We start from the raw sequence: 25459 nt of genomic DNA, 5'->3' as shown, positions 1-25459 counted from the left end.
CCCTAACCCCTAACCCCCCCCTAACCCCCTAACCCCCTAACCCCTAACCCCTAACCCCTAACCCCCTAACCCCTAACCCCCTAACCCCCTAACCCCCAAAGGTCATCGTCGCAGTCGCGCCCTCCATCTTCCTCGCAACTGACTTCAAGCCCTTCTTCATATTCTCCATGACCACGTCGTGGCTCTCCTTCACCTTCCTTTCCACATCGTCCATTCGATCGCTCACTCCCCTAAACGCCGCGTTGCTCTCCGTACCCGCCTGGTCCACCTTATCCTCTACAGCCTTCACTCTGTCTCCAACTGACTCCATCTTATTGTCCACACCCTTCATCTTGTCTTCCAACAGCTTCTGCTTATCACCGAGGACCTTCATCTTGTCTCTCGCAGCCTTCGTATCGTCCTCCAACAGCTTCGTTCTCTCCTGTAACAGCTCCATCTTATCCTCCGCTGACTTCATTCTGTCAAGCAGGGACTTCATCTGATTATCGACGGCCGTGACCTTGCCTAGGACTTCCTTCTTGCCGTCGTCGACATACTCCTTCGTGGCGGTCGAGTCGTGAGACTTTGAGAGGTCCTCGAAGCGGTCGTGGAGGCTCGACAAAGATCCGGAGAGTTCCGTCTGACTGTCAGCGATGCCCCAGGTACCTTTACTCACGATCTTGCTCCTCAGATCCGCGACCTTATCAGCCGCACGCTGCCTTTCCAAGGCTCGCTCATCCATGCTGACCTTGACACTCGAGATTGACCTCATGAGCAACCACGTGTAGTCTCTGAGATGGAGTGCGCGTATTGACTGCCGATCGTATCAGCGGGGCTCATCAAGGCCATTACTCACCTCGGGCATATCCTTGTGCTTTGCCGCAATCATCACCTCCTCCAGTCTTTCATCGGAGAGTTCCCCTGTCTTGAACGAGTTTCCACTGACATTCGAAGTGGATGGGATTGCCTGCGCGGGAGATTAGCGGTTATTCACACACAGCAACAGTTACTCACCTCTGGACCCTTTTCGACCCGCTGAGCTCGAGTCAGCTCGATTTACAAGGTGTCACTCACGTTGTTGGTTGCAATCGGTCTTGACGACGTCGATGCCTGGGGAGGAGCAGGAGAAGCGACGGGTGCAGGTCGAGCGGGAGTCGCAGCGGGAGCAGCACCGCCTTTGAAAGCGGTCTTCGATGAACCCGCGGCGGGAATTGTCTGTCTGTCAGCGCGGGTACACCATATAACTCACCCTCTCTCTCAATCTATCCTCCCTTTCTCTATCCAACCTATCCTCATCTCTTCGTTTCTTCTCATCTTGCTTCTTCTTCAACGCTTCTCGCCTCTTCTCCTCGTCGGACACACCCTATGCATCAGCTAACATCGCAGCCGGTTACTCACCATCACTGCCTTTCCCTTCCCCTTATTCAACCTCTGCGGTTCAGGCTAACCATCAGCTAACATCTCGCAGCGTTCACTCACCTCTGGCACGATCATATCCACATCCTCCACTTCCTCAACATCTTCGTCCCACCGCGCTATCAGCTAACACTTTTTTGCAGACCACTCACCTCTTCTTCCGACTCAGCTCCCGCCTGCTTCGCAAGACGTCGCTCGTTCTTCTTCCTCCGCTCCGCCACCATCTTCTCCCATTCCGCCGTTGTCACACCACCCATCCCTCGAATATTTGTCTTGCCCCTGCTCCACCTTTCGTCTTGCGTCTCTTGGGAGCAAGAACGGACAAACTTCAAGTGGTTCTCCTCTGACACCGGAGGTACCCAATTGTACTGAGCCGCTGCTTGCTGCAGTCGGGTAAGCTTGGGCGGTTTTCTGACCGGCTCGACGGGGAGTAGGTTACGAAGGGGCACGGTAGGAGGCGGCATGAGGTGTGACGGCGGGAATGGTATAGGAGCGAGGCGATACCGGTGAGTCGAAGCCGGAGCAGGTGCGGTCGGGGCGGGACGAAAGATGAGAAGCTCGGTGTAGAGCGGTGATGCTGTCGAAGCTGTCGAGGGAGTCCTCCTGAACCTACTCTGGGTAAGGAGCGTGGGAACTAACCGAGTATGGGTGGCAAAATTGAAAAATGGAGTGGTTAGAGCGAGAAAAGAGGTAGATACGGAAGAGAAGGTGAGTGAGAGATAGGAGGAGCTTTGAACGACCCTAGGAGAAGTATAGGAATGGGTATACTATTATAGAACTGAATGAAATGTCCATACGCCTTCCGCTTGGGAAGGATTACTAACTACCGAATCAAACGAACTCGAAACGAAAGAATAACGTATCAAATGCCCGTGCGTCTGAACCGCTCAGCGAGAAGGTAGACCTTCTGCTACGGATACAGACGATGAATTATAAAAAGCTGAAGAGAGGAGAAGAAGAAGAGACGAAGAGACGAAGAGAAGCGGCAAACGACTTGGGTTGATCACCTTGACCTCCGTACAATAGCAGTCGCGTTACCCCACGGGGAAATTTATACTTAGAGGAATGTGGCATGCAACGGTGAGAGTTCTTACAAGGGCTCACAAGGGCGCAAAGAACTCTTTGTCTCTTTGTCTTTCTCTCATTTCTCCATCAAAGCATTCAGTGAGCATCTTAGCTTCTTCTGGGCACTTCCTGCATCCTTGTAGCTCCCATTTTCATCGAGAAACGCCTCAAACCGGCACACCTCGCTACAGATCGCTTCTCGCTTCGTCTCAACCATCCCTCCCTTCATCAATTTTTGACTCAACATTGATTGATCAGCCTCGCCTCCTGTTCGTCTGCTCAAGCACTCAAATCAACTTACCAGCTCACCATCTCACCAGCTCACCTACTCACCACCTCGCCATCTCGCCAAGTCAACAACTCCATCACCCACCTCACTCATCCACTCTCACCCCTCGCGACTTCATTCACCGGTCGCGCACGGACCACTTGTCACTTCCGACCCTCTTTTCGGCTCAATCACCTTCCCAGCTTCCCATCCATCCTCCCACACTCACATCTGATCCCATCCTCTCCCATCAGTAACTTGGCGTCCGCGGAATCCGCCCAACCTCACGATCAATCCGCCATCATCCGTTCGCGCACGGACCTATTCTTCGTCTCGACCTACTACCCTCATCTGACCACTCACACAATGCCTCCCTCACCAAAGCTCTCCACCCACACCACCCGGTACTCCCCCACTGCAACGAGCGCGGCAAGAATCACTCTGACAAGAGTTCTGGAGAGTAAAATTGGCCAAATGCCACTTGTGGTGAGTCTTCGGTCGATGATACTCAGGTGCAACCCCGCTGATCCTTTCACAGTTGCTCCAGTACTTAGTTCCAGACTTACATTACTGTCAGAGCTCGGTTGAAAACTTCATGACGAACCTACGAGAGGCAAAGAAACAGGGTAGGGCTTCAGCAGGTAGCAAGTTGGAGGAGTGGGAGGGTTTCTACTCGGGCTGGAGTCGATACGTTGGGAAGGTGGAGAGGGCGTTAGAGTTGAAGGAGAAGGTATCGGTGAGTCCTGTGATGCTAAACCCGCTCCGCATGCCCCGCAACGCTGGCACCCGCTGACCAACTCGCAGAATCAGACGTTTCCCGCTCCGAAACAAACCTTCTCTGACCCTCTGTTCACGCTCCCTTCCGGATCTTCGTCTCTCCGGGCCAGCGAGGCTATCCTGGCCGAATACTTTGGTCGACTGTGGGCAGACTGGCAGAATTACCAGGTGGATGAGGAGGATGACGATGATGAAGAGGACGAGGACCAAAGCTACTCGGACTGGAAGGAGCTGGGGAAGGAGTATGGAAGTAAAACGTTGGGCGAGGGTGATGAGAACGTTCGACGGGCGCTTCGACTGGTCGTAGATGCTACCGACCTTCTACGAAGCCCCACGGACGGCAAACAAGCCATTGGTACCCTACGGTGAGTTCTTTCCACATGCTGCTCTGATGTCATCCGCTGAATCCGCTGCAGGTCCGCGCTCTACTGGTCCAAAGGTGTTCCAGTTTCCCTTACAACGTCGCGACTCTTTAGAGTGGCTGGTGGGACCCTCGCTAGTCACTTCCAGAACGGTATCGCATCTGAGATGGTGCTCGAATGGGAAGCCTCGAGACTCGGACCGGTACAACGTCGAATCGACAATCTGGTGCTGCCATCAGCGCGCCCAATCGATTCTCCCCCGCTTTCCGACTCTGTTCGCAAGACTTTTGGCACTACTACTGCTCAAGAGGGTGCTGCAGACGCCGTGCTCAACAGTGTATACGCGCTCATGGATCCTTCAAGCTCAACCGATGACACCGTCGTCGCCCATCATGACTTGGCCGCCGTTTACGACCTCGACGCTATTCAAAAAGGTGGTTCCGAAGCAGTCGCAGAGACGCTCGACGAGTTCGGCACTTTCGAGGAGAGGAAGAAACTGTTCCGTTTGTCGAGGAGATTAGCTGGTATCGAGGGACGAAGCGGTTTGCCTGGTGAAAGAAGGTGAGTAATCAGTAACACACGACCTCGCTGACGCTCTCCAGCTTCTCTCCTCTTTTGAGTACGGATAACATCCTCATTTTCAGAGTGATGATGGCGCAGGCCGCGGGTATCGTCGACTCACAAACCCTTGCTGTCGTTCAAGATCATCTCGACGAAATCCTTCTGATGACCAACGCAGCAATCATGTCCTCCTCTCCAAGCGTCTACTCCCTCATTGCCGCTTCCAAGCTATTCCTCGTCTATCGCCACATTGTGTTCGATCACACCGCATCACCCTCTTACGCCGCTACGAAGGAATTAGTCGAAGAATTGATCGCTTTATCGTCTTCTCTCTTTGTCACGGCCACTGTGTGTTTTCACCCGGTGAACCAAAAAGACCCATACGCAGCGACGGTGCGATCGTGGGATCGAGCTTTGAGAGAAGCAGGCTACACGTGTGACCACGGAGGCTGCGACGTTCCCTTGGAGATGGTGGCAGGTCGACTGGCTGAGGGAGAGTCGGAGCTGGTGACGCTACAGCCAGGGAGCAAGGCGAGAGAGATGCGTAGCGGCGGAGGTTGGTGGCGGTTGGCGTCTGATTCGCTTGGATGGGGCACACGGAAGACCCGTTATCCCTGTCCGGACTGCTTGCACCGGTTCGGGGATAACGGAGAGCTGCATGCTGTGGCCATACTTGTGCGTAGACTGCTGCATCGGCGTTGCAGGTATCATGAGGGGAGGGGCGGACCGAAGGCTACGTGAGCGGGTTTATTTGATTTGGTTTGCTTCATAAGTCATTTCTCTATTACTTCTGTCGGTATCGGACTTCTTTGTATTGCATCACCGTTACATCGTATCGTATCAAACTGCACATAAATACGGACTCTCAATCAATAAATTATGCACCTATTATCCGCTCGCTACTGTCTTTATGGGTGATGCACGGAATACCGACCGCCGAAGTACCTGCAAGGCGTAATTTTGACGTGATACAACCGCTTGGCAGGCCCGGAATAGTGCAGGGCGCATGTCAAAATATCGCTTCGCCGCTTGCTATGATTTGGGCGCGTCTCGTCGTATAAACGTACCGGCCATCCGCGGTGTAAGAGATACAGCGAACACGATGTTGATAGGATGATCGGTCGTTCCTTTGTGCGCCATGGCGGACATATGCGAATCCCACCCCTGACGGACCCTAGACGTGCACGCTTGAAGTCAGTAATACCCCTTCGGATGAACGGACGTATGGCCGTCCCTTTCGGCGTGTCCCTCGCTCGTATATTTGTGTCCGAACGCTCTCCCCTCCCCTTGTCTACACGCTGTCGGAAGGCACGACCACGCTGCCGAAGATAGTCATCGGGTGACACGCTCGTAAACGGGGCACGACAGGAACCGGACCGGGTCGGAATGTCCGCAGTCGTGGCGTTGACAAAGTTGAAGGGGCGTTTCCTTGACGACTGTTCCTGGTTTCATGATGGAGATGTTGATGTTTTGAAAGGGATGTGTCGGTGCTTGGACATCCAGATGGGTATATATGACACAGCAAGATGGAATCACATCAACTTCTTCCGCGCATCCAACTTAACACATTCCTTTCGACAACCACACTCTTTCGACCCAAGCCTCTCTATGAAGCGGTTCTCTTCTGCACCCGGCATGCTGGTCACACTCTTGTCTGCTCTACTGCTCATCGGTCAAGTCACGGCTCAGTATTCAGGTCATACCGGCCCTATCACTCCCCTCTCATCGAGAAAGACCCTCTGTAACGTGTTGGACTATGGCGGTGTCGTGAGTTCAGTCTGACTTGCGCTTGCTTCTGTGTGAGCTATCCACTGACAAGCTGTCGTACCTAGGCGGATAACTCTACTGACATCTCCGCCGCGATAACCGCAACATACAAAAACTGTGTCGCCGTGAACACGGGTTCCATCCTATACGTCCCACCCGGCACATACGCTCTGAAGAATTCCGTTCAAATCAAACACGGTGCCAACTGGGCATTCCGTCTGGATGGTCTGATCGTGGCCCATGCCACTGGTGAGTTGTCACGGCCATATCACACTCGGGAACTCGCTGATCCTAGGTTCTGCAGGTGACTTTGACCAAAACTTCATCCAATTCATCGACGTCAGCGATTTCGAATTCTACTCCAGCAACGGTAAAGGCGCGATCAATGGCCAGGGCTACCTCTGGCGTATCGCCAACGGAATCCAAGGTGGTCCCCGAATGGTCCGCTTCACGGACAGCTCCGACTTTAGCTTCCACAACGTCTTGCTCGTCGATTCGCCAGCATTCCACTTGGTAGTCGACAACGGACTCAACGTCGAGATCGCCAACGTCACCATCCGAGCAGTCGGTCTCGGAGGATCGGACGGAATTGACATTTACGCGACCAACTATCACGTCCACGATGTTCAAGTCTCGAACCGAGACGAATGTGTCAGCGTCAAGAACCTCTCGAAGAACGCAACGATCGAGAGGATCCGATGCAATCAGTCTGGCGCTTTGTCCATCGGTTCACTCAAGAGCGGGACTGCGGTCGAGAACATTCTCATACAAGACATTGACGTCTATGAGTCTGGCGCATTTGTAATCAAGGTGGGTCGAAACTCAAATGGTAGAAGTGTCGCTGAGTTCGCTGACACTCCCCCGCAGACGAAACCTAGCCCTGCCGGCAGCGACGCGGGATACGTGAAGAACGTGATGGTACGAAGATTCAGGACCTGGAGATCGGTCTACACTGTCCACATCGACCAGTACTGGGAGAGTAGCGGCTTGGCCGACGGTGCTGGTGTCCAGTTGAGCAATATCACCTTCTCCGACTTCAAGGGCTCCAACGGTAAGTCAAATCAAACTCGAGTCGCCGGAAAGTAGCATCAACTAACCTTGCATCCCAGTCGATGGCTACACTCGAGGCTACGTAGTCATAGAAGGTTCAGACTATGCCCCTCCACGCGACATCCACTTCGACAAGTTCTTCATGTTCAGTGAGAGGATATACAAGGGCATTGGAGAGCTCAACAAGTGTTGGAACGGTTATGGTGAGCTGGAATCGTGCCAGAAAGGACTTCAGCGGCACGCTGACACGCCATGTAGGTACCGGAGAGTGTCTCGGCGCGGGAAAGGCGTACACGTCGGGTTACGAGTCTATTATCACTCAGACAGCCGCCCCGACTGGCTGGACTGCTCCTGCCAACCCTACCTGGGCTCTCACGACCGCTTATGGCACCTTCACCCCTATTCCTGTCTACACTCCTGTTCCCACGTGAGTGATAGCCGATCTGCGTGGTTTCTCTTGCTGACTTTGTGTCACAGATACCCACTGGACTTCAAGGATTACGGTCTGGTTGCCAAGCCAAAGACGACTTGAATGCGGTGAATCGCAATGAGTATGTAAAGCGTCACGAACCAGTGCAAGGACATTTCATAGCTAGCTTCCCAGATCAGATATGCAATGCTTGCCTTCTTGATCTCGTTAACGTCTCGTCCGCCGTACAATGCGATGCCGTTATCATGAGTTGTGATCATCCCCATGTGGGATAGGGCGTTTTCGGATTCGACCGACGCGAGGGCCGTGACGTAAAGCCGTTCGTCAGTGATTAGGCGCCTGCGGGGCTTCAAATGCATCTACATTCTCTCAAAAGACCTTCATATTCGTCCCCGCCAACCCAGATGCGACTCACGACTGTGATCACCTCGCTGCTCGCCCTGCTCTGTTCGAGCTCGGCGGCGCGTGTCCAGCCACAAACTCCCCTGCGTGCGCTCTCACGAGCTCCAAAAGTTGTCTCCCCGACTCTCTGTCCTGACGACACAACAGTGAGTCACGCCGTGGAAGACCTCGCTAATATTCAGCAATATTCTGGGTACCTCCCCGGCTCATCGATATTCTTCTGGTTCTTTCCGTCTCGATCACATCCGGAGACTGATCCGGTTGGTATTTGGTCAAATGGTGGACCTGGATCGTCCGCTCTCACCGGGATGCAGTATGCGGGTCCGTGCTATGTGGAAAAGGATGGACATGGCGGCTGGGAGATGAGAACGAGAGAGTGGAGCTTCAATAACAATGCCAGTATACTGATGATCGATAATGTAAGTGTATTGTAAAGGCGAGACGAGCTGACGATTAGCCGAGAGGAGCAGGCTTTTCGTACGCCGAATTCCCAGCGGTGGACACCGTCTTTGATTCGGCGAGAGATACGTACGAGTTTATTCAGACATTCGTCAAGACCTTTCCGGAGTACGCTTCAAATCCATGGGCTGTCAACTCGCTCTCATACGGAGGGTGAGTTACGGGCTTTCCGTCGGTGACTGATGAGTTAGACACTACGCGCCAGTATACGGATCATTCATCCAACATATGAATGCAAAGATCCGCGGCAAGCCATCGCTATGGGACGATACCTGGCCTGCACCTTTATCCACTGACAGTTACGTTCCCCTGAACCTCACGAGTATCTCCGTTGGTAATGGCTGGATAAACGGACGAGTGCAATACCGTTCATGGGTCGACTTTGCCTGCGGCGGCGCTGAAGAAAGGGGCATCCCGAACCTCGCAACGGAAGGAGATTGCAAATGGGCGCGGGATCGCTTGAATGATGGAGAGAAGTTGATAGATCAATGTGAGGGGCCAATCGCATGGTGAGTTCTCTTTTACGTGACAAAGCTGACCACCCAGCGCCGCCGCCGGTCAATACGCTTCAACCGTTGCCTCTTTGCCATACGCCTTGACCGGACTGAACATTTACGACTATCGCACTGCCGAGCCATACGACGAGACAGGCGTCATTGCCTACTACAACAACGCCACTGTGCAAGCTGAGCTCGGCGTCATACATAAGCCTTCCGACGCATCAAAGCTGTGGGAAGCTCACTCCGCGAGGATCTGGCATGCGTATGTGTTCTCCGGAGACTGGGATGTGCAGACGGACGTGTACTTTGAGCGATTGCTTAGGAGCGGTGTCAGCGTCCTCAAGTACGAAGGGATGGTTGATTGTGAGTATATCTGCTTCAAAACGAAATGCTAACCCCTCCGTAGTCATCTGCAACTATCTCGGCGTGCGCGAAATCATGGCGAATCTCCCAAACTACGAGCGGCAGTCTACCTTCAACACGCTTCCCATGTTGAACTGGACAACCGGAGGTAATGAGACGCCCGCGGGGATGTACAAATGCATTGCAGGGAGAGACGTAGACGAAGGAAACCTTTGCTACGTGGAGATCGAGGGCGCAGGACACGTTTTGAGCCTGGACAAACCGAAAGAAGGCAGCTGGATGATGTCACAGTGGATGCAGGGGCAAGCTCTTAGTCATGCTGCGTAGTCGGACTATGTAGGTGATAGAATAACGATTGCATCGTGAGGGAAATATACAACTTGGAGATATATCGCACCTACGAGCAGCTCATTACCCCGAGCCGGCAGAGTAAACCTTGCCAAAGACAGCCTCCTGGAACAAGTCGTACAGGGTCAAAGCACCGGCTCCGGCGACACCTCTGCATGGTGCTTAGCAAGTATTCCTGACAGCTGACTGAACATACTCACCGAAGAATGTTAGCCCCCGCACCCCGCATCAACGTCCCGGCTCCCTCTGCAGCAATGACCTTTCTGAAGGCGTCGATTGTGCCGGCGTATCTGACCCCTTCGCTTCCCCCTCCAACGGTCATCATCATCCTTCGTCGGATGGTGTCGAGCGGGTATCTGATTGAGCGTGTGAGAATGGGAACTACGAACAATGGAAAAGACTTACGCGGCGAGACCTGCTAGAGTAGTCGATCCATATCCAATCACAAAGTTTGCTCCAGGGTTGCCCTTCAAGTTATCAGGTAGCAGCGGTTTGAGCGAGTCGTAGAGACCAAAGTATGTGCTGGGAGATGTCAGCGAGTACTAAAGACGCTAAACTCACCCTCGATAGACAATGATACCCGCTACGGAAGGCATGAAACCTCGGTACAAGCCTGTCACACCGTCCGTCGCGAGGGTTTGCTTGCTGTGACATTGGATCAGCACAACGCTACGTCAAGGTTCTTTCGCACTCACTAGACATCGATCATACCACTAAACTGCCTCTGCCCTCCCTTCGCCGCATTCTTCGAGTCGACGCTGAGTCTTGTCCTCGCATAGTCCATCGAATAGACAAACAGACCTGCGTATATGTATTAGCATGAAACTTGCCCTGTGGAGAAAGGGCTCACTTCCAGTCGCACCGGCCGCTGCACCAGAAGCGATATTACCGAGAAGGAACCTCGCATACCCATCTGACCTCTTCGAACCAAAGATTGTCTTGAAGTAGTCTTTGAAGGCAAAGTTGAGCGCTTGCGTTGGGAAGTATCGGATCACATTGGTGCCGTTCCCTCGCCAGAACGACCTGAGGCCTTCTTCCGTCTTCACATTCGAGCGAGATGGCAACATTGTCAGTCTTCTATCTGGTCCCTAGCATCGCCGTTTACATCACTCACATAGACCTTGCCTGTGCACAATCGACTGTCAGCAGCTACCGCCTCGCCAGTCTCAAGACGCACTCACCAAACGTCGAAACAATCCCCTTGTACTCAGTCGGTCTGATCTGAACGAGCAATTTTACTCTTTCCTACCTCCAGGAAGGGAAGATCAACACACGTCGGTCACCTCCGTATCCTTGGCAACTCACAATAGGCGCTGCGACCGTCTTGGAGATACTCGCGGCGACACCGCCCATCAAGAAGTTTGTAAACCATTCGGAGCCTGAGCCGGCTGATTTGCTCGCTGACATGTTGGATTGTGAGTGATGGGATTAGAGTCCGCAACGCAGGTTCAACCACCCCTTCGCTTTATAGTCGCAGCGAGATATCTGAACTTTGATAAGAGAATGATGTAACTTCCGAGACGGAAGGTCCGACGTGACATCCGTTCCGTAAAGTGTGTCATCGCATCCGACATGATCCGATGTTCTCGGCGAGATTACTCGTAGATTGACTCTTGGCAAGATGACACAGCAATGCATCCAAGGAGGCGAGACGAATAAACACATTATACCCATCTATGAAATGTACAAACTGAAATAACTCCTACCTGTTACCTCGTGGCCGGCTCAATGTCCCCAAAGTCAAGTGCACCTGGCTTAATCGCTCCGTTCTCCAGAGCTAGCCTTCTGAAGTGTCCATCTTCTCTAGCCAACAAGATCGCCGGCGTGCCGATCTCAGCCACTTTGCCGGCTTCCATGACCACGACAAGGTCGTAATCAATGATGGTAGAGATACGATGGGCAATGGTGAGCACGGTACAATCGTCGAACGCTTCTCGGATCGTTTGTTGGATCGCGGCGTCAGTACGCACGTCGATAGAAGATGTTGCCTCTGCGAGGGAGTCAGCAACGCTCAGTAATCGACTCCTAACTCACCATCCAGAGCTAGGATCTTGCGCTGTCTGAGAATCGCACGTGCCAACGCAAGGAGTTGTCGCTGACCTCGCGAGAAGTTACCTCCGTCGCCTTCGATCAGCTCGTCCAGTTTCCCTTCGAACGTCTCGACGTGGCTCTTGAGCTAGACCGACTGTCAGCAGGCACTTCCCACGAACAACTGCTTCATCACCCACCTGACTCTTGTCCAACGCTTCCCAGATGTCGGCGTCGGAATGCAGCCCCTCTGGGTCGAGATTCTCTCTCAACGAAACTTCCAGCAGAAGCGGGTCTGCGCACAGTTCATTAGCCTTTGCTTGCCAGTCATCTCGTCCCTTGACTCACCCTGCGGAATGATGCTCATCGCGCCACGATACTCTTGCAACCCCAGCTCTGTGATATCCTCGTTATCCACCCAGATGCCCATCCCTTCGCCCTGCTCGTACTCGATCAATCGCCAAAGTACACCCAACAGCGTGCTCTTTCCTGACCCGCTCCTGCCACAAATACCGACTCGCTGTCCCGGCCTGATCGTCAAAGTGACGTCGTTCAGAGCTGGAGGGAGATGAGGTTGATACCTCGCTGTGACGTGGGATATATGTATACCACCGGATTGCAGCCAGGACTCGGCCTGCTTGGTCTTGGAGGCGGAAAGGAGATGTTTGGCGGGGTTGGTCTCTTGAGCGGGCAGGTCGATGTACTCTTGGACTCTCTCTACAGAGGTGATGCACATTTCCACGTCTGCGAAAGTGATGTCAGTGCCACCTGTATTGATAAAACATATAGCCACCTACCAGTCCACGAAACAACACATCGTCCAAGCTGAGCCGTCATGGTCGCGCCCGCCGTCAAGGCAGCAGCCAAGATACCGGACGAGGTCGAGTGTCGGTTCACCACGGCAATCAGGACAAGGAGAGTGTTGACGAGGGTGACTGGGAGACCGTTAGATGGGATTGATTGAGTGTGTGATGGACTCACCACAGACGTTGAGTGTAAGCTCCAACCACTTTTGCACCGCCAGGATCAACCCTGTGTATTTCGTCAGCGAAAGATCATCCCTCTGCTCGAGTTACTCACACGCAGGAAACTGCGAAGCGGTCGCTCGTTCCGTCATCAAGCCTAGACATATGCCTTGAGCTCTCATCGCTCGGATAGTCCGAAGGCCGTCTGCGTCGATGCTGCATGACTGGTCAGCCAGCGTTCACTCACACGAAGGACGAGCCCACGTACGTTTCAGAGAACAGGGTGTAAATCCTTGCGTATTGTCAGTGATACTTCGAAGTGTGCGTCAATGATACTCACGGCGATTTCGAAGTCAGATCCAGTCGCCTCAGTTCTCTGCCCGCACGGACATAGAAACGTTGCAGAACAACCATGAGAGCAATCGTAGCTGCCAATACCGCGGCCATCTGTCAATCAAGTCAGCTCATGTCCGTTGACTACCACTGGAAGACTCACGTATGGAGCTGCAATGATCATCAGGATCGCACCACCTAAGATCTGCGTTGCATCGAACATAAAGTTGATAGCCGAGTTGGGTAGTTGCATATCGACTGACCGGTCGTCAGCAAACTTCAATCAGAGCCACTCAACTACCCACTCGTGTTGAGATCAGAGTTAAACCGGTTGATCATTTGACCATGACTCTTTGACTCGAAGTAATCCAGCTTGGTTCTGTTCTCGTCAGCACTGCTGTGTATCGCATTGACTCACCCTAGCAGACCCGAAAGCATCCACTGATGAAGTCGCCTACTAGCTTGTGGATGGGCGATCATGAACGCAAAGTATATCGCCGCAGTGAAAGTCGCGAGATATCCAATCTGTAGTCCTGCGTATCCTCCCAGAAACGCGCCGTAACGCGACCGGGGGGATCCAGGAAGGGATGTTGTCCAACCTTGAAGATACAAGGAAAGTCCAGTCTCCATGGCGGCGTTGAGAATCACCGTCGAGAGCCCTGCCCCACCATTGTAAGCTCTTGTCGAGTGCGTCGACAGCCCTACTCACAGACTGAGGCTTGACCATATCCCATACTGTGCAAGTACAGTCGATAGGTTGTCCATGCAACACTTCCCTTTCTCCCTTCCTGCTCCTCCTCTCTCTTCTCTCCGCTATCCGATGATGCCTCTTCTGAAGGCTCTGCCAGCGCATCCCCTGGACCTTGTTGACCGCCTTCATCTGTCTTACCCTTGTCCTTTTTGCCCGCTGCAAACTCTCGAACCAGCTCGGCCATGTGTCCATCTCTGCGATTCAACTCGTCGTACTGACCCTGCTCAATGGCTTTACCCTCGTGCAAGATGGTGATGTACGATGCATGACTTAGTCGGTAGATCTGGTTGGTGGCGAGGACAACACATTTATCGACAAGCAGACCGCGAGTCCCGAACAACGCTTCGAATACTTTCGCCTCGGTGTCGGCGTCGAGGGCTGAAAATACGTCGTCGAGAACATAGGTGTCGAATCGACCGTACACAGCTCGAGCAAGTGCGACTCTGCGTATTGTCAGCTTACGTCTCAACCGCGATTGCTCACCTTTGCTTCTGTCCACCGGACAAGTTGCTAACCGGACAAGCATCTCCTTGCCCCAGAACTGTAAGGTCCACGTCCAACCCAACAGCCTTGATCACAGTCCAGTACCACTTGGACTCGTACGGGTTCATAAATGTGATGTTCTCCCTGATCGTGTTGGTGGTTCGCAGCCATGGATCCTGAGAGCAGAAGCCGACGGTCCCGATATAGATGGAGGATGTACCGGAGATGAGATCGGTCTCACCAAGAAGCGATTGAAGAAGGGTGCTCTTGCCCTGTTCATATGTGAGCGGGAAACCTAACCTCTCCAAAAATGATCACTCACACATCCCACTCGCCCGGCAATCATCCAGAGTCGCGGCTTGACCAGCTCCACATCGAGTCCCTCCAAGACAGTGATCTTTCCCTTGACACCGAAGCTTGCACCTCTCATTACAATCCGTTGCTCAAGAACGCCTGCCTTCCCGTCAATTAACTGCACATCCTCAACCCGCTCCCTCTCGTCTTCGAGCAAGAACTCTTCTATACGCTTCAGACTGGCCCAGGCGCTGACGATCGCTCCCAGCCTCTGCCCCAGCATCAACAATGGATCGGAGATCAGGGTGATGGTCGATACGATCGTGAATATCTTGGCCGTTGTCACTGCCCCGCCCCCTTGCGCGGAGTACAAGGAGGCCACGGTGAAGGTGATGACAGTGACGAGGTTGAGGAAGTTCCCGAGCCAATTGGTCGCGATAGAGACCTTGAGAATCTCGACGATCCATCCCAACTGTGCTGAGATCTCATTGCTGCGGAATTCTACACCACGACGTTGGATGAGCGGCTCATAAGCGGACAGCTTTACAGCTTTGATATGACGCAGTACGGATGAGATATATTTGACACGTCGATCGGTGGCCACGGCCCAGGCAGCTGAACAGACGAGGTCAGTGATACCCAAACGTCAAATTTGCCAACACTCACTACGGGAACCGCCGACCCCTCTTGTGAGCAGTGGAAGGGCAGCGAAGAAGACCACAGCGCCGATAAGACTCGCGAGCTGTTCTGTGTCAGCGATCTCGACTAACTCATATCCACGTCGGTCAACTCACGAAGCTCAAGCCAATTTGGGTCCACACGATATACAAAGCCAACCCCGTCATGATGATCGCCGTCCATGTTTGATGAATACTTTCCACATTCTGCTGAATCGCCCTCACATCCACACTCATCAAGTTGCTGGCTTTTGCCGATCCCATCTCCCTGGCCGTTTCTACCCTTATGACCAAACTTTTCCTGTACAACGCTTCCATCAAGGCCCCTCTCAACGCAAGGGACGAACGCTGGGTGGCGACATGAGCCAACGCAATGGACAACGTATAGACGATGTAGGTGAGAAAGGCGGCGGCGACAAGTCCCCAGCCGTCGGCGAGCTGTTGCGGATGATCAGTGGAGTACGACGAAACGAACGTAATCGTATGTGAGATGATGAGAGGTCGACCCATGGATGCGACGGAATATATCAGCGACGGAAGTAGTGGAGCGGCCAGTTGAGTGGGGAAGGCAAAGACGAGAGACCAGAAGAGCGGTTGTTTGGTCTTCCCATCGACGTAGCGAGAGTGCTGGTGGATCCAGGACGGGTCAAAGGATTTCCACAAGGAGAGAGAGTACAGAGACTCTTCTATTGCACCGAGATTGTCCATACCCAGCGGCTGGCGATATCCACGGTAGAGGAGTGGCAGGACCCATGTGATAAAGTATCGAGCGACGAGACCGGCAGTCGCTGCGGGTGGGAGGTCGGAGCCGTTCACGAGAGACGATCGCGTGGAGATTTGAAGGGCGACGAAGAGGAAGACTGTCGATGCAAGTGTGATAGAGAGAGGCGTGAGGGGGGAGAGCGATAGAAGTGCGATGGTCCGAATACGTTGGGCGATAAAGAGCGATGTGACGAGGGGATACAAAGCCGGGAGTTGAGAAGGACGATTACAACGGTAATGCTCGAGCATGACAAGGGAAGCGACAGTCACCTGTCGAGTTTAGCTCAAATCGTTGGCATTGCACTCACCGCTGCCACCACTCCGAAGATCGAAGCGAGCCATCCAGACCATTCTCCTCCCAATACAGATGACTTCTGCCAAACCGCACATAATCCAATATTGGATCCGACGAGACATGCCGAGAGTGCTATCCTCGTAACCAGGAGAAGTTTGCCACTCAGTGGTTGCTTGTTGAAAGGCAGTAACTTGCTATCCTTCTTCAACAGCTTCTGGAATCGACCAGCAGCGAAGAACAAGAAGACTAGCGCTGGTATGAAGACGAGAAATCTGCGTCGAAAAGTGAGTGACATTCCTTTCCCTTGCCGCTGGTCTGTGTCCACTCACACGTTCGAAAATAGAATAGTAAAGTCCAGGACGCGACAATTCGCTCCTGGACCGAGCTTGAAGTCGTTGCCGCACACCGACATGTCGAGAACTGCGTTTGCTACGGCCAGGTTTGAGTTGTGGAAGGGGCTGTTTAAGACGTCGAGCGGGACATCATAATGTCGAGCAAATAAGGCTTCCTTTGTATATATCCCGTATCGAGTCGATGCTATTTCGGTCTCAGCTCCGCTCTCATCGTGCTTTCAAGCCCGGCTCCGCGAATAAAGAGATGCATAAAGACAATCACGCAAGCGTCCAAAGTATATGGTTATCAACAATAATAGCATGCGAAAAAGGCGTGATGTACCATGCGGTCACTAGTCCAGGGAAAGATAAGACCGAATCTATCTTTCACTCACTCCGCCTCTCGTCATCCTCACGGACTAGACCGAAAGTCCGAATATCCGCCAGCAATGACCGTGACCGAGTGTCCGTCGTGCATCGCTGACAGTCCATCGCCGACAGTAAGTGGGACTCAAACATCACGCCGAGGTGCACCGGTCATAGGTCTCCCGCTAGGTTATCATCTAGCGCTTCTACTTTGACCATTTCATCCATGACCTCCCCTTCCGAAAGCCCGACGGCTACTGGTGTCGTTGTGTTTGATAAGGCAGCATGCTCGAGGGGCGGTTGACTATCGTCCTTCGTCTCTTCTAAAACCGATCGCGAAGCTGGCCCATTCGCGTATTCGTCCTTGGTCTTCACGACGCTATCTTCACCGTTTGACGCGGTCTGCCTTTTGGCTCGCTTTGGTGGAACTAATGCAACAGTTGAATGGGCCCGCTTCGAAACGCGGACAGGTTGCACTCCTTTCTGTCCCTTTACCGCCGTTTCTTCAGGTGGGAACTGCGCCTTGACCTCTGCCATAGTACCCACGACCCTCTTCTCCCAGTCCAGCCAATCGACCAGAGCCTAATACACACCGTCAGCACGTCCAGTGTCACTCTGAGTGTACCACGCTCACCTCGGCCGCACCCTTCCGCAACTCTGATTCCCTCTCCCACGTATCATCCTCTGGCATCCAGCCTTTCCATCTGACCCTAAACAACCCATCTCGATCCTCTTTGTTCCCCTTCCTAGCCACAATCTTCTCCACCTCATACACATCATCTCCTAGACTCTCGACTCTTTGTTGTACTTCCTCGTAGTCACCTTCCCAAGCGACTCTGTTCGCACTCTTGACGTGGTTCTCTTCATCGCACCAGGCGGGGGGTACACCCTCCTCCATGTCATGTTGGTCGTGTCTCGGATCTGGCACCTGCCCCAGATTACCATATCCCAGCTTGGTGATATCGTTGACATACCGATGACACCAGCATAGAGCGTTCTCAATGTCCATAACCCTCATCCCTGGTCTCAATCCCAGCTCCCACGCATGGGGAGGAGTTACCTCGATCCTATTCCAGAACTTCCATTGATTGGCATACAGCCATCTCAAGCCCGCTTCCTCCATAGCTGGGGAGTTGATCACTGCTTTTCCAAAGATTCGCTGGAGGTAGCGCCGAGAGCCAGGACCGCACGAAGCAAAGTTGCGATATTGAAACGAGAGATGCGGGGATTGGTTGAGTGATGAAACCAGGTTCTGAGCGTTGAATCCGCCTATCGTCGGGATGGTCTGAAGCAACGAGCTCGCGTCGGATGCATATGACACAGACAGGAGTCTAGAGGGGAGATCCATCCGCATGAGAGATACGACGAAGCGAAGGGTAGCAGCGTAATGAGGTCGACCAAAGTGAACAGTAGGAGGGACGATCTGGAAACCGGCGTAGTAGATGGGTTCGCGGTTGATGATTGATTTGGTGTATAAGATTGACTCGTACTGGGAGAGGGAGAACGTCTTCCAGCATGGTGGATGGCCAAGACCGTCCGTGAGGGCTCGATAAGTCACTTCGCTATAGAAGCCGCTGAACAGGAAGATCCGGACTACGTTGTGTAAGCGGAACGTTGAGTGAAAGTAGGAACTATCACACGTACTGAAGCTAACTCACAACATATCTCGTCATGCGATTGATCTCCTACTTTGATGATCTCATCCAACATTCTCTTACTCCCCCCATCCAGCTCCCTGAAGATATTGCCGACGAAAGTCTTGCTCAACGTCTCATCTTCACTCAGTTGATCTCGAGGGATTCCAGCTTGTTTCCGGTCATACATTCGGTGTCTCTCGGCGCAGAAACGAAAGAAGAGGTAAGTCCAGTGGAGCTGGATAGTGGCTGAGACGGGAGGGAGTCCATGGGGGAGGAGCTTGACCGACTCCGTTTGTGTTGACAAGGCAGATTTGGAGGTTGAAGGAGGATTAGGAGGTGATGCGACGAGGGTGGACGAGGAAGTGGAGGCGGTTGAGGATGCAGCATCAGATGTCGAGGCTTTGAGTGCTCGCCGTGATCGTTTGGGTCGCACAGAAGGGACAGTATCATTGGACTGAGTCATAGCGAGATGTACAAGTGAGACGTAGAGTAGACAAGTCATTCATCATGAGATTAAGAAGGAAGTCACGTTATATAATGACGTCGACAGAAACGACAGCACCCCCGTCCTTCTTTCTATCATGTGTTTGCATTTCGACGGTGAATCTATGCATGCATATTGCGACCCATGAGGGCAGCGTCGAAAGAGCATTAAGATAACAAGGAATAGCTTGTGCTTCTTGGTCAACGACAAGGCAAACGGGCGTCCCAAACACAAGTCGTTCGGCATCACTCTACCCTACTCCCCTATTCCGCCCTCGCCTTCTTGTCCACAAAGTCGACCAACGGCACAATGTACTTGTCCCACCCATCCACCTCCGGTCCCTAAAGTCCATGTTAGCATGACCCCATCTCACACACACTCGCTTGACGTACAGTGTAGAGCTGATCGAACCCATGCGGCACATCTTCCTCGTAGCTCTCAAACACTTCCACTCCTAGACCCTTGAGCTTCTTTGCAAACTCCTTACTCTGCTCAGGTGGTACGGCGGCATCTCCCAATCCATGTAGGAACGCAGTTGGAGGGTAATTACCATCCGCTCGATGATGGGGTGACCATTCTTTCCTCCTTTCCAACTTTTCCTCTTCCGTCTTGAGATCGTTTAGTCGAAGTACTGTCCCAACTGCCGGTCCTCGTCTACCGATATAATCTTTGACGGCTGTTTGAAGCTTCACACGAGGGGCGAGGCTGAATACGTCCGACGTGACTGCCCAACGAGCTTGGATCTCGCTCTCCGATATATTCTTCGATTCCCATTCGAATGGCGCAGCAAGGATCGCATGACTCGGATCACGATCAGCCAGTGCAGTGGCAAGCTCGTCTTCTGTGTAGTCGAACGTGCCAGGTGAAGGGTTCGGATTGGGTGGTCGGGAGAAGTTGGAAGCGAGGAAGTTGACCGGTCCATACACGTCCAGAACAGCTTTGGGTTTGGGGTCGAGCATCCCACCGACCAACGTTGACAACGTTCCTCCTGAACTATCCCCCCCAATGGCATATCGGTCAATGTCCACTTGACTGTCCAAGATCGAGCTCAGGTTCTCCCTCAACCACCCAAAAGCATCCTTGATATCCTCCACCATGTCCTCGATCCATACTTGCGGGGCTAAGCGGAACCCAATACCGATGACATGCCACCCCTTCGCACGGAAAGAAGGTATCACCCATGATGGAGGAGCATAATGCGAGCCGGTACAATACGCGCCGCCGTGAGTCCATAGCAAGTACGGTGTAGAAGGCGAAGCGGTCGGAGATGGCCAGATGCGAAGTGTCAACGCGACGCCATGCTTGGTCGCATAGGTGTGGTCGGTGAAGTCACGAGGGACTGCTTGTGGGAGCAGGGATGTCTGGGGTGGGTAGTCGGGACGCAATGGCATGATGAAGATGTGTGTGGTGTTGTGAATGACCTGTCAATACCAAAAGCGATGTGTTGAATTTAGGTAGGGCGAACACAACAGCATCGACCGGCCCGGTGAAGTCCGGAGACATTATATCGCATCTCACCATTTATCGTTCACTTGGCTGGCATCGTTGATTTGACGCCTCGATACCAGCTCGCTGACAGCATTGCACACACATACACTCGCTCGACAAACGCGGTGCATGACGAAGAGAACTGACTTCCCATTTTGTTTTGTATATAGTTATATTATAGAGATAGAACCGAACCGAACCGAACCCAATTTCACTTTGGCATTCCAACATACGCCTAGAACATCTGCCTGTTCCTCATCTCGACGGGGAGGAAGATCATCACGAAAGAGGACAACCAGATACCACCGGCACCGAGCCAGAGGATACCAGAGCTAGAGGAAGCGAGGTAGTGCTGTCCGGCGAAGGGAGCGACGATACCGGCGATTCGACCCAAGCACGACAACATACCACTGGCACTTCCTCGGTACGCAGTGTCGAAGAGTTCAGGAGCGGAAGCGTAGAGGACAGCGTTGAAATACTAAAGAAGACGAGTCAGCTCAAGCTCCGTCAGACAGGGCATTAGCTACTCACAGTCTGCATGATGTACTCCAAAGCGTTGAGACCAACGTAACCAGCGGTACTGTTCACCTGAGTGTACATGGCCATGGCAAGTCCCTGCATAGCGGCGGAAAAGACGAGCGACCACTTTCGGCCGATAAGAGGAAGTTGAATGGAGAACAGGGCGAGGATTGCACCGAGAATACCGGGCAAGTAGATGTAGACGTATTGCCTATAGGTCTCGGTGACAGTGCCTCGACCGGTAGAGACGTTGTTTCGAAGAAGAACGATGGGAAGGAAAGATCCAGCCAAGTTGAAAGACCAGTAGTCACCCTGGGGGAAATGGTCAGCGGGGTGTATACCAAAAAGGGGTGATGAGTTACTCACCATGTACGCAAGAGCCAAAAGAAGGAAAATGAAAAGTTGCAATCTGTTGCCGAACAAACCCTTGAGGTTCTTGATACCGGTGACAAAGCCGTTCAACACTCGCTTGGTGGTCTGCTTGGTCGTCAAAGGCTTGACGGGCTCGATACCACCAGAGTAAAGCGAAGAGGTAGCCTCGATCTCAGCAAAGTGCTCGAGAGTAAGGGTAGGAGGGGGAGCCTTGTTGAACTTTGCGATCTTGTGCAAGACCTCGATCGCCTCGGCCTCCCTACCTCGACTGAGGAGGAACTTGGGAGATTCGTGGAAGGGGAAGACAAAGTATCGGAGGAAGAAGATGAGAAGGGTGACTGAACCGAGGATGATGACACAGTATCGCCATCCCATGTTGCTGGAAGTGGTACAACACGCTTCACCAGCGCCGACAGCCCGACACGAAGGGAGACCAGTCTCACATCGATACTTGGCAGTGGTGCCGAAAGCGATCGCAGAGGCGGCAACGACACCGATAGGTTGCCACATGGAGAGGAGAGCGACAAGGTATCGTCGTCTCTGGGGGAGGAACTCGAGGGCGATGGTGGCGTCGATGGGGATGTTACCACCGAGACCGACAGAAGAGAGGAAGTAGATACCACAGATAGCGGGGTAGTTGTACTTGGGTGCGGCCTGGCGTGCGACGTTAGTGAACGGTCCCGGATGATGAAACACTGCTACTCACCAAGAGAAGACCAAAGACAGAGGTGATCAGACAGGTAAGGTTGAAGGCCCATTTCCTTCCGATAACATCGACCAAGAGACCGAAACCAAGAGCACCGACACTGTGAGAAGTCAGCGGGTGTCTGAAGGCAGACATTTCGGCAACTCACGCAAGACCAGCATTAGCACAGGAGAAGATGGTACCGCTGAGACTGAGTCAGCATCGCTTCGCGTATGAATACTAGCAGGACTTACGTTTTACTGTCTGGTACACCCATCTCTTGACTGGAAACAAAAGGTCAGCAATGGACCACTTTCGCCGCGATTGACTGCACTCACTAGATGGCAGAAGCGACAAGTCCGACACCTTGAGCCCAGGCGAGATCGAGGAAGTATCCGAAACCACAGAGGAACCAGATGCAAATCTGGTATTTCCCGAAACCGAAGTGGTCAATCTCGCTGCGAGGGATAGTTGTATCAGCATTGAAGCGAACAGACTCTTGCGACTGGCCCTTTTCGCACTCACGCATTGATCAAAGCCGCCTTCTTCTCAAAGATGGTCAAAGGGGTAGCTGCGGTTCCCTTCATGATTGCGGCGAAAGACAAGTCCTTCTCGTCGACGAGCGGGATGTCACTGTGGATTGGGTATTCCTGCTTCTCCGCCTGTCCAGGCTGCAAACCCCGGTTCTTAGCATACTGTTGGTCACTGCCAAGGTTGGGTACGGTGAGAGGACTGCCGATGTAGTTGTTCACATTATTGGTGTTGTTGCCGGTGTTAGGGACAGCCTTTGGGTTGCCCAGGCCAGTGTGAGTGTTACCGTTGGTGATGTCACCGTTGCCGGTAAACGTACTCTCGCTGTTGTCCACATACTGGTGTCCGGTGGTCGAGTGGTTCATCTCTGCGATGGAAAGGTGAGGGTTAGTTCAGCTTGAACAAACGCTATTGCGATCAATCTTGGCTTAAGACCACTCACTGTAAAAAAAGTGGTTTGGTGATACAGGTTGAGATGAGAATTACGCTGGCAAATAAAAAACATATTCAGAGTATATATACATCCATACGTTATCCCGCGATATCTGTACGATCCGATGGAGATCGACAAGCCAAAGGTAAAAAGGTGTCGTACATGCATCGCATGGTTGGTTGGTTGGTTTCCTCTCGCAGGTGCAAGGGTGGGTTGACTGTACTAAACTCGTAATACTAACCAAGATTACATACAACCTTGTCGGTTAGTTGCCAGTTACCTCTCCTCCCTCTCCGATCGTCAACGACTACAACATCACGGTTATGATGATGATGATGCGCCGTCAGGGGCTAGTGGACGGTTTTATCGTACCTCCCCGACGTACAGAGCGACATCAAGGCACGGGTCAAGGCAGGATGTCAGAGAGAGAGGAAACTCAAAATGAGCGCCTGATTCCCGCGTTCCGGTTCTTAGTTTGTTCCACACCTGCTGATCGATCGTGTGATAACACAGACTGGTATTTCTTGTTCATCGGATCGGTTCATGTCCGCTGTAAAGTTTCCAAGCCAGTCTCACATGTCTTGACCGTATGGCGTACGAAGCATCATATCATATCCGCTATCTGCGACGTGGATGGCAGCTTACAGACAGTACTTGTAGCTGACGCCGGAGTGATCCCCCTCACTGGTTGTTTTGTTGTTGACATATCGTATTTCTCGCCACCACATTATCCGCTGCGATGCATAAGATCTCCTGCGTGGATCGAGGAATTTTTTTTGGGTTGTACAATGATGAAAAAGTGACGTGAAAGCCGTCGATTCGTAATGTTTGAACGGCTGTCCCGTTCCTTTCTTTCCTGAACAGCGATATTCATTATTAGCGTATGGCCCCGGCAATGGAAAAGTCAACGTAACATCTTTCGGTCAAAACAAATCGATCGACCCGGTCTCACATCTCGTGTATAACACTGGGCATGCACCTCAATTAAGAGCGAGCCCAGTGGCGTTGTCAACATGCATCTTGCTTGCTCCTGCTGGGCGAGCTGAACCGGCATTTGCTGGTATTTAGGTACCAAGATCGCTGGAGAGAAGATCTGATGATTACGTAGCGTCAATTGCATTCCGGAGATGGATCTCTCTCTGGCCGTCACCGTCAGTACTAGTAGCTGGTTGATGAACTGTCGGACTAAGCTTCGGGTTCCGAATGATTCTGGGCTACTCACTAATTACACCAGGACGTGCTGGGCAACGTGAGGTGTAATGGGACTTACTCTTGTTCGTTGTTTCGGATCCTCGGAAATGCAGAGTATCTTGATGGAACAATGAACAACACGACAAAGCGTCTGATGAGTTTCAGTCCAGTCTCAGTATGTGAACAGGTGGATATGCGTCTACAACGACGTGCAACACATGCGCGGACACACACACACACGCACATACACACAAGGACAGGTTGAATTGGGGGCGCAACAAAGGCATGTCAGAGCTGATTCGGTTCTCATCGAGGTTGAGACTGCCCTTGTGATGTAGAGACATACTCTTAGCTGCACGCACCTCCGGTCGTTCAATAAGCTATGCTCTGAGTCTAACATGACCAGCTCGACCGCAGCCGCACCACCCGAGGATATCATCCTCTCCATGGCCCACACGTGAGTTCCCTTCCCCTACTCCTGTCGATATAAAGTCCCCTCCACACTGACCGCTACGATATCGTGTCTACAGACCGACCGAAGATTACATGCAACAAATCGTTCAACGTGTCAAGACCCACGAATTCCGCAAACGACTCTATCCCCCCTCCATCCTTGGTATATGGTTCTACGAGACCTCCCCAACTTCCTCCATCACACACATCTGCGAGATCGGTCCTACTCACGTTCGAAGTCGTGATTCACCTTTGGTAGAAGATGGGATTGGCCATGAAGGGTATAACGCTCATCATCCCGATTGGAAAGGATACGATTATGCTTATCCGCTAGTCAGTTGTTGGAGAATCAAAGAACCGATATCGCTCGCAAGGATGAAAGAGCACTATGGGTTAGGTGGTGCACCAAGAGGGATGGTCTACGTCCCGCGGAGGATGAAAGATGAGGTCAAGTGGGTTGAACAATGGTTAATATGGTCTAATTGTGAGTATGGATCAGTATGGCAAGCTGTATGGAGCGAGTAAGTTAGTCACTTCACTGACACTGCGTTGCAGAGTAACACGTTTTGAGCCAAAGTGCATGCACGAATTGATTGTATATATATATGTGTGTTGTTTGTATGGTTAAATGCT

At 52.5% G+C, this 25459-nt stretch overlaps 10 protein-coding genes across 10 annotated transcripts; 4 read left to right on the top strand and 6 right to left on the bottom strand.

Annotated features, from left to right (window-relative positions):
- Window positions 1–88: 88 nt before the first annotated feature.
- On the bottom strand, window positions 89–1859 carry CI109_105895 (uncharacterized protein; the record flags this gene model as incomplete). The annotated part of the gene is made up of 8 exons (XM_065967743.1): window positions 89–793; window positions 836–946; window positions 994–1002; window positions 1054–1167; window positions 1229–1321; window positions 1378–1410; window positions 1459–1491; window positions 1548–1859. The coding sequence occupies 8 exons, from the start codon at window positions 1857–1859 to the stop codon at window positions 89–91; spliced, it is 1410 nt and encodes a 469-aa protein (XP_065823815.1).
- A 608-nt stretch (window positions 1860–2467) lies between these two features.
- CI109_105894 (uncharacterized protein) lies at window positions 2468–4939 on the top strand (the record flags this gene model as incomplete). The annotated part of the gene is made up of 7 exons (XM_032006798.2): window positions 2468–2475; window positions 2719–3214; window positions 3267–3464; window positions 3533–3870; window positions 3922–4428; window positions 4470–4776; window positions 4877–4939. The coding sequence occupies 7 exons, from the start codon at window positions 2468–2470 to the stop codon at window positions 4937–4939; spliced, it is 1917 nt and encodes a 638-aa protein (XP_031858850.2).
- Window positions 4940–6063: 1124 nt separating this feature from the next.
- On the top strand, window positions 6064–7777 carry CI109_105893 (uncharacterized protein; the record flags this gene model as incomplete). Its single annotated transcript, XM_032006799.1, has 7 exons — window positions 6064–6195; window positions 6261–6444; window positions 6500–7005; window positions 7063–7246; window positions 7305–7448; window positions 7504–7672; window positions 7723–7777. 7 exons carry the CDS (start codon window positions 6064–6066, stop codon window positions 7775–7777), a joined length of 1374 nt encoding a protein of 457 aa, XP_031858851.1.
- Window positions 7778–8079: 302 nt separating this feature from the next.
- Window positions 8080–9726, top strand: CI109_105892 (uncharacterized protein; the record flags this gene model as incomplete). The annotated part of the gene is made up of 4 exons (XM_065967742.1): window positions 8080–8496; window positions 8622–8689; window positions 9083–9399; window positions 9443–9726. The coding sequence occupies 4 exons, from the start codon at window positions 8080–8082 to the stop codon at window positions 9724–9726; spliced, it is 1086 nt and encodes a 361-aa protein (XP_065823814.1).
- Window positions 9727–9810: 84 nt separating this feature from the next.
- On the bottom strand, window positions 9811–11154 carry CI109_105891 (uncharacterized protein; the record flags this gene model as incomplete). The annotated part of the gene is made up of 9 exons (XM_065967741.1): window positions 9811–9898; window positions 9948–10103; window positions 10153–10269; window positions 10357–10392; window positions 10443–10548; window positions 10598–10787; window positions 10862–10872; window positions 10929–10992; window positions 11053–11154. The coding sequence occupies 9 exons, from the start codon at window positions 11152–11154 to the stop codon at window positions 9811–9813; spliced, it is 870 nt and encodes a 289-aa protein (XP_065823813.1).
- Window positions 11155–11456: 302 nt separating this feature from the next.
- Window positions 11457–16747, bottom strand: CI109_105890 (uncharacterized protein; the record flags this gene model as incomplete). Its single annotated transcript, XM_065967740.1, has 19 exons — window positions 11457–11737; window positions 11782–11923; window positions 11976–12070; window positions 12124–12519; window positions 12573–12710; window positions 12757–12807; window positions 12856–12956; window positions 13009–13032; window positions 13081–13187; window positions 13237–13331; window positions 13379–13452; window positions 13516–13732; window positions 13783–14267; window positions 14329–14579; window positions 14630–15216; window positions 15268–15343; window positions 15396–16310; window positions 16361–16607; window positions 16665–16747. The coding sequence occupies 19 exons, from the start codon at window positions 16745–16747 to the stop codon at window positions 11457–11459; spliced, it is 4365 nt and encodes a 1454-aa protein (XP_065823812.1).
- A 457-nt stretch (window positions 16748–17204) lies between these two features.
- Window positions 17205–19133, bottom strand: CI109_105889 (uncharacterized protein; the record flags this gene model as incomplete). Its single annotated transcript, XM_032006803.1, has 3 exons — window positions 17205–17615; window positions 17668–18626; window positions 18692–19133. The coding sequence occupies 3 exons, from the start codon at window positions 19131–19133 to the stop codon at window positions 17205–17207; spliced, it is 1812 nt and encodes a 603-aa protein (XP_031858855.1).
- A 284-nt stretch (window positions 19134–19417) lies between these two features.
- Window positions 19418–20796, bottom strand: CI109_105888 (uncharacterized protein; the record flags this gene model as incomplete). The annotated part of the gene is made up of 3 exons (XM_032006804.2): window positions 19418–19495; window positions 19547–20575; window positions 20746–20796. 3 exons carry the CDS (start codon window positions 20794–20796, stop codon window positions 19418–19420), a joined length of 1158 nt encoding a protein of 385 aa, XP_031858856.2.
- Window positions 20797–20877: 81 nt separating this feature from the next.
- CI109_105887 (uncharacterized protein) lies at window positions 20878–23114 on the bottom strand (the record flags this gene model as incomplete). Its single annotated transcript, XM_032006805.1, has 8 exons — window positions 20878–21120; window positions 21174–21473; window positions 21528–22187; window positions 22240–22339; window positions 22388–22423; window positions 22473–22502; window positions 22557–22676; window positions 22744–23114. The coding sequence occupies 8 exons, from the start codon at window positions 23112–23114 to the stop codon at window positions 20878–20880; spliced, it is 1860 nt and encodes a 619-aa protein (XP_031858857.1).
- Window positions 23115–24503: 1389 nt separating this feature from the next.
- On the top strand, window positions 24504–25351 carry CI109_105886 (uncharacterized protein; the record flags this gene model as incomplete). Its single annotated transcript, XM_032006806.2, has 3 exons — window positions 24504–24548; window positions 24712–24830; window positions 24904–25351. The coding sequence occupies 3 exons, from the start codon at window positions 24504–24506 to the stop codon at window positions 25349–25351; spliced, it is 612 nt and encodes a 203-aa protein (XP_031858858.2).
- Window positions 25352–25459: the final 108 nt, after the last annotated feature.

The sequence above is a fragment of the Kwoniella shandongensis genome, chromosome 10, assembly GCF_008629635.2.
Source record: "Kwoniella shandongensis chromosome 10, complete sequence".
Taxonomy (NCBI): Eukaryota; Fungi; Basidiomycota; class Tremellomycetes; order Tremellales; family Cryptococcaceae; genus Kwoniella; species Kwoniella shandongensis.
Note: the sequence above shows the minus strand (reverse complement) of the source record. Positions and strands in the feature narration are given on the sequence as shown.